This window comes from Haliotis cracherodii, unplaced genomic scaffold, assembly GCF_022045235.1.
Source record: "Haliotis cracherodii isolate W230 unplaced genomic scaffold, xgHalCrac1.p SCAF_1, whole genome shotgun sequence".
Classification (NCBI taxonomy): Eukaryota; Metazoa; Mollusca; class Gastropoda; order Lepetellida; family Haliotidae; genus Haliotis; species Haliotis cracherodii.
The window spans coordinates 14,581,096-14,595,252 of record NW_027266264.1 but is presented as its reverse complement, the minus strand read 5'-3'; the positions used below and the strand labels follow the sequence as shown (position 1 = coordinate 14,595,252).

The 14,157-nt window shown below is 41.1% G+C and overlaps 1 protein-coding gene across 2 annotated transcripts; it reads left to right on the top strand.

Annotated features, from left to right (window-relative positions):
• The first annotated feature begins 5,019 nt into the window (after positions 1 to 5,019).
• LOC139460309 (uncharacterized) lies at positions 5,020 to 10,103 on the top strand. 2 transcript variants are annotated; one of them, XM_071241809.1, is made up of 3 exons: positions 5,020 to 5,192; positions 8,922 to 8,973; positions 9,857 to 10,103. In XM_071241809.1, the coding sequence occupies exons 1-3, from the start codon at positions 5,129 to 5,131 to the stop codon at positions 10,065 to 10,067; spliced, it is 327 nt and encodes a 108-aa protein (XP_071097910.1). In that variant the 5' UTR covers positions 5,020 to 5,128; the 3' UTR covers positions 10,068 to 10,103. The 2 variants fall into 2 exon arrangements, with proteins under 2 accessions (XP_071097910.1, XP_071097904.1); XM_071241803.1 differs by having other exon boundaries at positions 8,919 to 8,973.
• Positions 10,104 to 14,157: the final 4,054 nt, after the last annotated feature.

The following is a 14,157-nucleotide window of genomic DNA, read 5'->3' as shown; positions in this document are numbered from 1 at the left end:
TAAAGCTTCACAAAATTAGTACAGTTATGTCTTTTATTCTATATCAAACATTAATCAATCATAATTTATTCCCGGTCCGTCCCGATCATGTTCATAGGTTTGTCAAATTCGTACGCGTAAGTTTCACCAAAGTGGTAAACGTCTTAGATGTGCATCACTGTTTCCTACCATATAAGCCAAGAAGCCATGATATAAATAAAATACATTTACATCAAACTCATTCACTATACTGTATGCCTAGCCACGAATAGCTGGAATATTGCTGATGCGGCTTAAAGCAACATTTACTCACTCACTCACTATACTGCATGGACCGCTTCCTTGGTCTACCCGTGCTCGTGTGTTTCACCGAAGTGATAAACGTCTGAGACCTGCATCACTTCGGGCTTTCCTCCCACATTAAGCTGACACGCCGCGATATAACTGGATTACTGTTAAAAGCGGCGTTAAACCCAACTTACTCACACTCACTCACTCACTCACTGTACTGGACGAATGAAAGAGGGGAAAATACTAAGTTGAAGAATCCGGGCATCGATAGCTTATGCAATTCGTGCGCACACGTACTCCACGTGCACATAGCCAGTGCTGCGTGCGTATGCGTACTCCACGTGGAAACTGGTGTTGTTGAGTGAACAATTGAATTACATGGTCGTCATTTGATAAAAATGTTTCGATGAGGAAGGTGACAATGTTTTATCTCAAATTACTGAAAATGAATTTTGAATTTGAGGACGTCGAGATTTTAAAACTCAATCTTAGTCAGGAATCTACGCAATTTGTGGAACCTCTGCGCTGTACACTGGGCATATTGAAGTTGTATTTGGACTCCATACCAGCAAGCGGCCTCCTTCGGAGAACGGGCTGAGGTATTCACAAGAAGCAAGTCGGACTTCACACACAGAGATAGTTTTGGACATTCAGACTGGTAAGCTGAAGAAATAATGATCTTAAGACTTATTTCGTGTCCGTGGTTGAGCATGTAGCGAAAGTAGTAACCAGGTCGGGGATAACCACCAATCGGCGTATAATATAGTATAGTATAGTATTATACGTCCATTGGCGTATATACCATACCCCGATCGACGTGTGTGAAGACAGAGTACACGAATCACACATGTTGTCTACCACTGGTACATAAATAGAACGAGGCATCTAAGTGGTTAATTGGAGAACAAATCATGGAAGAACACCAGGAGGAGGCTAGTGACCAAGACAAAGACACAATAGAGGTGAGATAATACTATAAACTACAAAAGAAATAATATATGAAACATCAAATGATAATGAAAACAAGAAAACACTTTTATGAACAAGACTTACGTTGTATTGTCCAACCCTCACCCTTTCACATCCGGGCTTGGGACCGGCATGGGTGGGTTAAAAGTTAAAACCATAGGTCATTATTGCACATAACACGACACAATGAACAATTCAACATCGATGGGCACAAAAGGAAATATCACAGATGAATCAGAGTACGCTGGTGTCACTGTCAATCCATATACACTGAGGAATGAAATATCACAGATGACTCGGAGTACGCCAGTGTCACTGTCACTCCATATACACTGAGGAATCATGAAGGTACTTGATGTGAGTGGCGTGCAGTCAAGCAGGTGAGGTACCTGTAAATAAAGAAAATGCATTTAAACAGATTCCGGAAACCTACCGACATCCAAAACGTCGGCAAACACATGCAAAAGGACCTACATTGGTGAAAACTCATCACAAGGGACCAATGCCAAGAACATTTGTAGCAGACTCCAAAAAACGATCCAACACCATATGCTCCAGAAAGCGAACTCTGATGAAGGTATGATTACACAATGTAAACATTTCATACGTAAAGAAACGCACATCAATATTAGTAGTCATGTAAAAGCATACACTACCTGATGTCTCAACACCTTCAGATGGTTGCTGAAGACTCCAGTGCCAGTCCTGGCGTGGAGGTGAAAGTCCTGACGCAGAGATGCTGCCCCATCCTTCGATCCAAGGTCTTCAATCTGTCACATTTCTGCGGCGATCATGTCAACCAGTTCGGCATTTGTCCTCTTGGTGACATCTTGAGACTTCTCACGGTCCTCTACAAGAATAAACACCCGTGGTAGCTTGACCACGCATTCCAGTTTGCGACCTGACAAAATGGCATTCACATACGATTTATTGTCAGTACATCTTGCTGAGAACATACATAGTTCCGATTCGAGGGGCTGTCCTGAGAGGGACGTGTGTGGCAGTGTATTTGAAGGCTTGGCCAGATCGCCAGGCTGTCGCAGACGATGTCGCCAGTGACGGATCTCGGTGTCATGGTTCAGGTGATCTACATCATCGCAGTCGTCTGGGGCACCCCCAGACAGATGTGAGCGGATCTGTAAAAAAGTTATGGATATAATGCTGATGTTTGAAAGTAAATGCAATTGCGTGGATCGATGCTCATGATATTAATCACTGGACTGTGGTCCAGACTCGATTATTTACAGACCGTCGGCGTTAAACAACAAACCAAACAAAAAAACCTGTCGTAGTCTTATTTTATCTTCATCCAAAATGGAGGCATGCCTTGCTAAAAATATTTTTCAAACAAATAATCTGCTTTACGTTGAAACATTGACATTTCATTTTGTTTTAATTGTGATTCAATCGACCCCTCGAATATACGAAGAACGCATCAAAGATTTCGCGTCGCAACTATTGAGTCAATAGTCTAAAATAAAATTTCTATGTTTATGCTGAAACAAGTGTGAAACAAAATAAGCATCGTTACTTTTTACGAACTGCGACATATTTAAGATAGTTTGGAAAATGTATCTTATCTTAAACTTAAGATATATCATCTTTGACCGTTGTTTATGATTAATCTGGACCCGGAAACGGGAAAAGTTGTACACAGCCAATGCAGTTACAGGGAACATGGATAACAGAACATATATGGGGAAACATGTATACAGCAACACAGATGTGGGACTAACAGCGATCGAAGCTCATTCCTTTGACGAATGAGCACAGCTTCTGATTGGAGTTATCTCCCTTTACTTACACCGTTCAGTGCACAAGCACATGACTCTCACTCATGTCACGCAGAACAAGGAATGTGTATATTTCAGATCTTACATTGTTCAGCGGGCATTGTGTTATTATCCACCTATCATTGATGGCCTAACTTTAGCTGCACCGACTGAGCTGCACAAACCAGGCACAGACATGGTTGACATGTGTTTGAGGCGGCTGCCATCGGTGGTCCAGGAAACGCTCACCTGTTCGCGAACACCTGCTTGTATTACTATCTGATTGTGAATTATTAATACATGCTCACAATATAAGTCGGAATAGTTCAATGGGGTGTGTTTTAACAGATTCCATATGATTGTGGAAAGGGTTTTGTCTCTTTATTTACACTTATTTCCACATTACTACCACCGTACCCGTATTTGAAGACCATATGATCTGTCATAGACCCACTAGACCAGTGACATAAAAGCCGACTCGCTTGTTAAAATATGAGTTGTTATAACCACTCATCTTAAACTTGTATAACCAAAAGGCATGGACCCCTTTAGAGAAATCCTCGACCCGCCACAGAGAGGGACCATTGCAATCGGTGATACGTCACACAGATGAACGTTTACTGTTTCGGTTGGTGGTTTCACTCATTATCTTCGTTTGGACCACCACCTATACCCGTTTAACAATTCTAGAAATCATTGATGAGTGGCACGATGACGATGGCTCCAAGTTTGATGCCGGATCATGTTTACTTTCTATACTACAAATAATCAGCACAACTGTGTTGCCCGCTATATCCGTGGTGAACACACTACACTGTGGTGCACGCAATATTTGTGAACATGCTACACTGTGGTGCACGCACTATCTTTGGTGAACACACTACACTGTGGTGCACGCAAAATATGTGGTGAACACACTACACTGTGGTGCACGCAATATTTGTGAACATGCTACACTGTCGTGCACGCAATATACGTGGTTAACAAACTACACTGTGGTGCACGCACTATCTTTGGTGAACACACTACACTGTGGTGCACGCAATATTTGTGAACACACTACACTGTGGTGCACGCAATATATGTGGTGAACACACTACACTGTGGTGCACGCAATATATGTGGTGAACACACTACACTGTGGAGCACGCACTACCCATGGTGAACACACACCACACTGTTGTGCACACAATATCTGGTGAACACACTACACTGTTGTGCAAGCACTATCTGTGGTGAACACACTACATTGTGGTGCACGCAATATATGTGGTGAACACACTACACTGTGGTGCACGCGATATCTGTGATCAACAAACTACCCAGTGGAGCACGCGCTTTCTGTGGTGAACATACTACACCTTAGTGCACGCCGTATATGTGGTGAAACACTGGTGCACGCACTATCCGTGGTGAACACACTACACTGGTGCACGCACCACTACACTGGTGCACGCACTATCCGTGGTGAACACACTACACTGGTGCACGCACTATCCGTGGTGAACACACTACACTGGTGCACGCCATGTCTAGGGTAAACACACTATACTGTGGTGCACGCGATATATGTGGTCAACAGACTACACTGTGGTGCACGCACTTTCTGTGGTGAACATACTACACCTTAGTGCACGCCTTATATGTGGTAAACACACTACACTGGTGCACGCACTATCCGTGGTGAACACACTACACTGGTGCACGCACTATCCGTGGTGAACACACTACACTGGTGCACGCGATATATGTGGTGAACACACTACACTATGGGGATCACATTAAACTTATTTGCAGTCTAAGTAGTATGATATTGATGACAGACCGGTTGTGACTATCATTAAAGGCATTTGTTTCTCTTGATGATAAAATCTTCAAAAGTGACATCAATTATAGATATGACCTCTTGCTGAAAGTGACGAGACCGACATTTTGTTGACGTGGTAAATTATCCTGACCTCGATTTTCAATTTTCAGTAAAATGGAAAGGTCATAGCCTGCACCCATTACTCCTACGTCTTCTATAAATTGTTCAAGTGTTGTGAGATTTAAGCCACATACGGGAATATTCACTGAGAAGATTCAGTTTCTGGGGTGTTGCGATTTTACAGTCAAGAATGAGCCTACTTGTGCACGTGTTCGCGTGTCTCGTTGCCCTGGCGTGCCTCGGCCATGCATTGGGTGAGTGACTTCTTTATTCCTTACCTTCGCGAAACTGTCATGGAATTCACACTGTTTGGGTGTCGTGTTGAAGACTTAGAATGAATGAAATTGGATTGTTGTTGAGAATATGTTTGTTTTCATACCTTCGTGAGAGGTACGCGAAACCAAGAACTAGAAAGCTGTGTGTGTTAAAAATATTGTATAATTGATAAAAATATAGAAACATATAATTTAAATTTGAAATATGATTAATTTAATAATAGCAATAGTGTACCGCAAGTAAAATAATACAGTGCCATCTTTAATATTTCGTGTCATTTATTATGCGGAGCAACATCCGTACTGTACTGTTCCAGCCCACACCGTTAGAGCACGTGCGCGTCAATGCATTTTTAATCATTTCAGCTTACAAATACTAAATGATTGTAAAAATGCAATCATTCTAGTCGCTAGAAGCTGCGAGTCCATCTAAATATGGGAGGCGGTCGGGAAGCCTGGTTGCGAAAGCGTTCGCTCGTCACACCAAAGATAACTGACAAATCCTAGAATGAGTCCAGGATATTTATCACAATAAATTGGATGCAGTGTGATCGAGAACGGACGTGACTGTACACCTGCCTAGTGTCCTTATCACACTAATATTCGATAACTTGTGAGTGCCCACATTTCTGCGAAGTCGAGGACATCCATAATAGTCGAGTTACCTGAAGTTTCTTCGACAGAGGCCACTATTCGACCATCATGACGATGAGGATTCTCGCAGGACAACATGTATAGTGCATGGTTAAAGCGTTCTATCGTCACGCTGAAGACCCAGGTTCGATGTGTGAAGCACATTTCTGGTGTCCCCCACTGCGATATTGCTGGAATATTGCTAAAAACAGGCTGCTATGTTTGGTACTATGAACTTAATTATGTGGCTTTGATTGTTGCTCGTGTTTTAGTGTTCTCTATTCTTAAATAACTTGACAGTAAGCTCCGACGCTCATACAGTTTGGCCCTCACTCTGTGAAGGTTCATTCTCCAATGAAAGTGAAAGTCAATTAGTAATTAAATTCATAATTCATAAATAAAGGGGGTTGATTAAAGATTAACCAGTGTAAGCTTTGGCTTTCATATTGTCTCATCTGCGTACCTCATGACGCAATAGCGACAGCTGTCTAGCATTCATCATTAAATGTCGCGAAAGGTTCCTCGCCAACAGGCCTATTATATTTGGTTGATTACCTCCAATCCTGTGTCACCATCCCCAATTTTGTACCCAAGATAAATTGTTATCCTCATCAAAATTTGGACAGGGAATATAATTGATTGTTAAACATCCATCAATTTTATTTTTGTTATACTTGTTAGTGATAGGAGCATTGCTAATGTGGACGTGGCTCTCTCTTTAACATTTCACTTCCTGTATACTGTAAAACAATGTGTTAAGAATGTAAATATGTAGATCTAAACATGTTTAGGAATGTTTTTTAAATCCTAATCGGAATACACATTTGGTGTGTTCTATCTAAACACGTTTAAAACATGTTTCGAATTTCAGATTTTAAACACGTTTAAACGAGTTTAAATGGATTGCATATCATTTGGCAATAAGTCACATATGGACAAGATGTACAAGAATATAAATTGAAAAGCTGATGTTGCGTCCATGAATGTGTTGTTGCTGTTTCTTGCAGGCAGGAAACGGAAGCTAACAATAAAAGCACATCTGATTACTACGATAGGCCTTTAACTGTTTTAGTTACCACCCCCCCCCCCCCCCCCCCCCCCCCCCATCCCCCACACACACACCGGCCCCCACCCCCATACTTCTGTATCCCCATAAAACGAAAAAAAACTATAGAAATGTCCCTTTCTACTTTCCTTCAATGAATGTATATTAAGTATCAAGTATCAGTAATTACAATGGCAGGGCACAATAGAGTGGTAGTACAATATTCTTTGACAGTACATAATGTGATTGCAGTGTTCAGTATCAAATACAAAATTACATTTGTTGATAGCATAAGTCAGTGATAATAATATATATTCACCAAGGGGCGACAGTGATCAAGCTTTCTAGAAAGGCTAGGCAGGGAGTCAGGGATGATGAGCGATCCTCACATGAAAGCTGGTCCCAAGTGTAATGAACATGCGCGAGAGATACGTAAATACGTTCTTGTCTCACTATATATACAGCCTTACAAGCTACGGGAAATTTATGCACAGTGCCCTCACCAGTCTAACGGTACTAGAACATTGAAGAAGTTCCAATAACATACTATAATCGTCCGCGGTATACCGGACCGGAGGTTTACACACCACACGATCATCTACATATAGTAACTTCCTGACGACTGATCACTGTCCAAACTCAATGCAATCAGCGTCTAACGAATCCCAAAAGAAACAATGAAACACAGCTACAACCATTGTTAAACAATAAAATACCCTGCCATATAACACAAAGTATCAAAGGGGGCTTTCCCACATTTAGACCCAAAACACATTTACCGTATACAACGTTTAAAACGAACACGCTTATAACGAACTGACGGATATAACGAACTATTTTTGGCCCCGCCCATTTGCTGTATATATTCTGTGTATGTGCTTATAACGAACTACAGTTATTACGAACTAAATATAGTTGTCCCTTTGAGTTCGTTATAACCGTAGTTTACTGTAGCTGCACAAGTTGAGCACAATCCTAAACATAACAAACTTTTGGGACGACGAACGTGCTTAGGTTTTTGTTTAGGATCTGAGGACATTTTCTACAGTGCATAAATGTGTGCATTTGCCCAATTTCTTTCTTCTCTGTTCTATTCTGGTTGAGTGATTAGTTTGTTGTTTAACGCCACTCTCAGTCATATGACGGCTTGTAAATAACAGAGTCTGAACCAGACAAACCAGTGATTGATATCACGAGTGACGATCAAATCCATCGCCAAGTCACCAAACCTCACCATCCGATCTATTTTGTCGACAAGCATAGGTTGTTTGGGACAAATTCTAGCCTAGAATTCCTAATTGGGGGAAAAATTGATTGAATGTAATGTTTGTTCTTTCTCCCGTCTTGCCACGAGCGGGTGTGTTGGGTTTAACGCCATTTTAAACAGTACATCGATTACGCCACGGCATTATCGGTGGGAGGGTGAACAGTGAAATACAGACAAAATAACCTGTGATAGCTCCTTACATTGTAATTTGACTCTGTTTCCCGGTGGGGGGCACGGGTGGCCAAGTCGTCTAAGGCGCCGCGATTCGCTGTGCAGAGTTGCGTCCCTTGGGCACGCCAGAAACCTATAATTGTGGGTTCGAATTCCGGTTCGCCCCGATTATGTTTTTAGGTTTGTCAGCACCATACCCGTGCTCGTGGGTTTCACCGAACTGGTAAACGTCAAAGACCTGCATCACTTCAGGGTTTCCTCCCACATTAAGCTGACACGCCGTGATGTAACTGGAATACTGTTAAAAGCGGCGTTATACCCAACTCACTCACTCACTGTTTCCCGGAGGAATGAGAGGAAGATGTGAAATCCCCGGACAATCTTCTATAATGCCTAGCAGGCAGTTTGGTTTCCACTCTCCTCAGGGAGGAGATAGCCACAGCACAGACGAAGTCAAGAGTGGGATTCAAACCGTGGCTTACCGAGCGAAAATTTAACCACTAGGCTACTCCATCTACCCTTATGTAACATTGTTCATGCTTATCTTTGTCGTATTTTATTAATCCGCTCCTGTTTTACTTTTCATTAGCAGAAGACGACAAGTCAGAGGAGATTAATGGACACGTTCGAGACATGATTCATAGGTAAGAAACAGATATGTTTTTATTTTATTCAACAACCGTATTTCTTCCTTTGGAAAGCGCGATTAATGTAGTCACATTTCTAATAGATTAATCATAAGTTCATTACAGAATTTTTTCGAAGCTTAGATCAGTTCCCCTGAGGTTGAAAACAAATTTTCAGCATTAAGAAAACAATATGATAGTGATACTTCTTGAATGACATGCATTAACTAACCAAATTAGCGAGCCTGACCACCCCATCCCGTTAGTCGCCTCTGACGACAAGAATGGGTTTGCTGAAGACCTATTCTAAGCAGGATCTCTTCAATCGTATTTCCGCGTACACAGGTCGCCAAATCACTAAAGGCAGTGCAATTAATTGCACAAGGTTGCTTCCCTTAGTCATGCCAGGATTCGACATTCACCCGGATTATGAATATTGGTTTTGTCAGCACCGTCCCCGTGCTTGTGGGTTTAACCAAAGTGGCAAATTTCCGTACCAATGATTGACGTACGAGGCGAAGACATGAATTGTGACATTGTTGATTACGTATTATTGTAACTCGACTGTGTGAGACGTTGCTCATAATATCAATCACTCTATAAAAGACTGATATATTGTTCAAACCGGCATAAAACATCAAGTGGTTGTCAAAATGCTACAAACTGGGTAAAACCACCCCAACCAATCTATCTAAAACCAGATCCTAGTTCTCGCTACCGCTGAACAAATTGTAAGGACATCCAAACTCCCGTCAGAACGACTTGCTTCCGATCAATCAGAGCGTCGCTTACCAGATCAGGAAAGTGACAGTTGGAATGGGTTCTCTAATAATGCACCCTCGAAAAAGGTTACTGAATTTAACTGATTGCATCCCAACTGACTCATAATTCCTTGTTTCAGTGTTAGCTCCGCCGCCAGACGAGCGATTGACGGCGACGTCAATGACGTCAGGTACGCCAAGCGCGATCGGCAGGTGCTTGGTTTCGGGGGCCGATGTGGCGGGCACAACGAGTGGTGTTCTTTCTGGGGCACCCACTGCTGTGATCCAATGACGTGCAAGTACAAGAACTGGACCCATCGCTTCTCCGACACAGGGGGTCGCTGCCTGTAAACGCTGACGTCGACTTAATAAAGATTCACAAAATCAGTACAATTGTGTATATTGTTGTGTATCAAAGATTAAACAACTAATGTATTACTCCACCTTGAAAAAAACTTGGCTTTCATAATGGAGTATGTTTATACTTGATTCTTTTGCAAATATTATTTTACATGCTGGTTATCGCACACACATTGTACAATATAAACTGCCGGGTAAAAGAAAGTATGCCTACACGTTTGATGGTGGCTAAAAATGAAACAACAAGAAAGGGTGATTTGATGGTGATTTATTTAATACGGGTATCATAGCTGTGTTTTGGACTTTAACTGTGAATTGTTTCAGCCTGGTAACGGTTTGATAACGTTTTTAGTTCAAATCTAATTTTGAAGTGTACATGTGTATTTATACTTTCTTTTGCCCGGTATTTTACGAGGATTTTGGGACATGTCTGGGCAGCATATGACTGTTATGGTTACCCGTTGAGTCGTCTAAGGCGCCGTAATTATCGTTAGAGTTACGTCCCTTAGGCGTGCCAGAAACCCGTCATCGTATGTTTGAATCCCTGTTCGCCTGGATTATGTTCATAGCTTTGTCAGCACAAAACCTTTGTTTGTGGGTTTCACCAAACTGATAAACGTCAAACTGATAAGATCTGGATCACTTCAGGCTTTCCTGTGACATTATACTCGCCGTGATATAAATGAAGCACTACTAAATCATCAAACTCACTATACCAAGAAGGTCCACGGACGTCACCATGATTTACGATTTTCTGCGCGTCCCTTAGGAGTCAGAAAACATTCGTCGTTTTTCCATCTCCCCGACTCGCCCTGCTTATGATGCTTGGTCCATAACAACTGTCACCGTTCTGTTGGAATTGGGGTCGAAAGCCGAAGCTGACACACTCCTGATACAGATCAAATGGTATTCAAAGGGGCGTCAAACACAACCACGCCCACACTGATTCACTTCATTCAACCAGTCGTTGGTGTAGTTGCCACGCCCTGAACAAAGGTTCGATTCCCTACATGACACACGATGTGAACATTATAGATAATCACAGAGCGTATTTCCCACGGAGAGTAACTAGCCTTGACCAAACAATACCAGCCATCAAGGGAATCGAAAACTCGTGATTCTAAGAGTTGATTCAACGTCGGCCTGCAAGTTGAAAATTGTCATCTTTTTAAAGTTAATCATAACACGAACATAATAGGCCAAGCCGCTTTTAGCAATATTCCAACAATATCACGGCGGGGGACACCAGAAATGGGCTTCACACATTGTACCCATGTCGGGAATCGAACCCGGGAATCGAACCTCAAGGCTACCCGACCGCCCCTATTTATTTTCATTTTTTTTGAAAGACTTTAATTTTATAACATGCTGTTGCATGATTCAGACATGCATATGTTGCAAGTGTCAGAGCACAAGATGTGTTAGATTCAACATTTTGACGCCCTTCGTGGTGTATATGCCCGTATATATAAGAGGTTTAGCGTTTATTTACTACTGTTGGTTTAAAGAACACACGAACACATGACAAGATGCCGAACAATCAGCAAAGATATAAGGTAACCTTCAGGGACTGTCCTACCAAAATGAATCCAATACAGGTACAGGGGACATGTATAAAATCAGATAACAATAATCCGGTATAATAACACTAATTCATATACGAGTGTGGATGTATACCGCCAATACAGATACAGGGTACGTGTATAACAACAGAATATATACGGGGGAATATGGACGACACTGTAAAAAATATGTTCAGAATGTAAACACAGGGAAGACATGTTTAGATCTAAACATGCGAAGGAATGTGTTTAAATCCTAAACGGAATGGACATTTGGTGTGTTCTTTCTGAACGCATTTATGTCTAAACACACGACATGAGCTGTCATCTCGCAGCATAAACACAACCAAAACACTACAACAGTCCGTTTCCCTCCAAATGAGAAGGATGAATTGCAAAATAACTCGAAATCCAGAAAAGTGTATGAAACATCAATACGGTACTTGACCATGAATACCCTGTAACCAACAAAATCTGAATTTTGTTTATTTTAAGACCCATGACGGATGAAGTTCTTTAAGAAACTATCATGTAATTTTGTATAGAAATGTGTACATGACACGTAGGTGGGACAAACCGTGGAAGGAACAGCGCAAGCACCGTCTGCACGTGCTACAGGGTATTCATGGTCAAGTACCGTGTTGATGTTTCATACACTTTTCTGGATTTCGAGTTATTTTGCAATTCATCCTTCTCATTTGGAGTCAAACGGACTGTACGTAATCTAAACATGTTCAGAGTTTAAAAACGTTCAAACATGATTCGAATTTATAACATTATAGCATTACAGTTACAGGAGAAAACATTGAATTACAACGATACAGATACAGGAGAAAACTGTATAACAACGATACAGATAGAGGAGAAAACTGTATATCAACGATGCAGATGCGGAAGAAAAGTGTATATCAACGATACAGATACAGGAAAAAACTGTATATCAACGATACAGATAGAGGAGAAAACTGAATAGCAACGATACAGATAGAGGAGAAAACTGTATATCAACGATACACATACAGGAGAAAATTGAATAACAACGATACAGATACAGGAGAAAACTGTATAACAACGATGCAGATGCGGAAGAAAAGTGTATATCAACGATACAGATATAGGAGAAAACTGTATATTAACGATACAGATAGAGGAGAAAACTGAATAGCAACGATACAGATAGAGGAGAAAACTGTATATCAACGATTCACATACAGGAGAAAATTGAATAATAACGATACAGATGCGGAGAAAACTGAATAGCAACGATGCAGATGCGGGAGAAAACCTTTGATTTGCTGTTCATCACCGCACACCCCTTTGTATCACTGTACATCACGTGACATCACCTGTCACCTCTTTGTAATACTGTACGTCACGTGACACCACTGCACACCCTTTATATTACTGTACCACGTGCCATCACCACCCACCCCTTTGTATTACTGTACATCACGTGCCATCACTGCACACATGTGTGTATAACCGCACATTCCTGGCAGAATACGTATTGGAAATTAATCATCATAAAAAGATAACTTTCAATGGAATTGTTGTTGACAAAACATAAGAACATGTACTGTTGACTTGTGTTAACACAAGGTCTCGTAATTATACTCAACAACAAAAGTTCCCGTGACACCAATATTTTAGTGTATTTTTCTAACAACATAAGTTTGGTTTTCAATATTGTAGTACATGTATGGAATCAAGTCACAAAAACGCAACTGCTACAGAATGGTATGCTTGAAGCAGGATCGAGTCAATGTCATGTTGCAAGACAATTTAACGTCCCCAGAAACACCATTTGGTGTTTATGGCAACGTTGGCAACGTTGGCAACAGATGAATACAGTCAGAGACTATCCTCGGAGTGGCAGGCCACGCCTAACCAATAATCGACAAGACAAATGGATTCGAACACACCTACAAAACTGATTCCAGCCAGCAACAGTGACTGCAAGAAGCATCCCTGGCCTTCGACGAATATCTTCACAAACCGTACGTCGTCGCCCCCATGAGACGAAGACATGTTGCTTTCATCGCAACCAGAGGTGGACACACACGCTATTGATTTGTAAATTGACATTTAGACATGTTCATGTTTTATTTAATGAAATCACGCATTTTCTGAAGTCAGTATGGCAAATTAAACCATTTGAACACTTACATGAGTCTTTTATCTGTTGCAAACCGAAATTGTTTCAGATTTGGTGAAAAATATAACTTCAGTATAGTAATATGATAATCCAAATTACAGAATCGCCTTTGGCAATTTATTATTTTGAATGTATTATATTTATAGATTTTAAGTTTATTTGGAGACATGAAACTATGGAAATAAATGTTTAATTCCGAAATGTATTTGTCCTTTATGGTCAAAGAAAGTTTTGAACGTTAATTAGGAAACGACTGCATACCAGCGCCACATCTAAATGTTAACGTGTTTATGTTGTTCAGGCATTCTTTGAAAGGTCACCTTTACTTATGAATCATGACATTATCTTCTGAATATGTATGCCA

What these genes read in the sequence shown, in the direction of transcription:
- LOC139460309 (XM_071241803.1), top strand. Translation starts at nt 5,129, where the DNA reads ATGAGCCTACTTGTGCACGTGTTCGCGTGTCTCGTTGCCCTGGCGTGC. An exon ending in GTGCCTCGGCCATGCATTGG is followed by an intron (nt 5,193 to 8,918) that starts GTGAGTGACTTC and finishes ACTTTTCATTAG; the next exon opens with CAGAAGACGACAAGTCAGAG. An exon ending in GTTCGAGACATGATTCATAG is followed by an intron (nt 8,974 to 9,856) that starts GTAAGAAACAGA and finishes TCCTTGTTTCAG; the next exon opens with TGTTAGCTCCGCCGCCAGAC.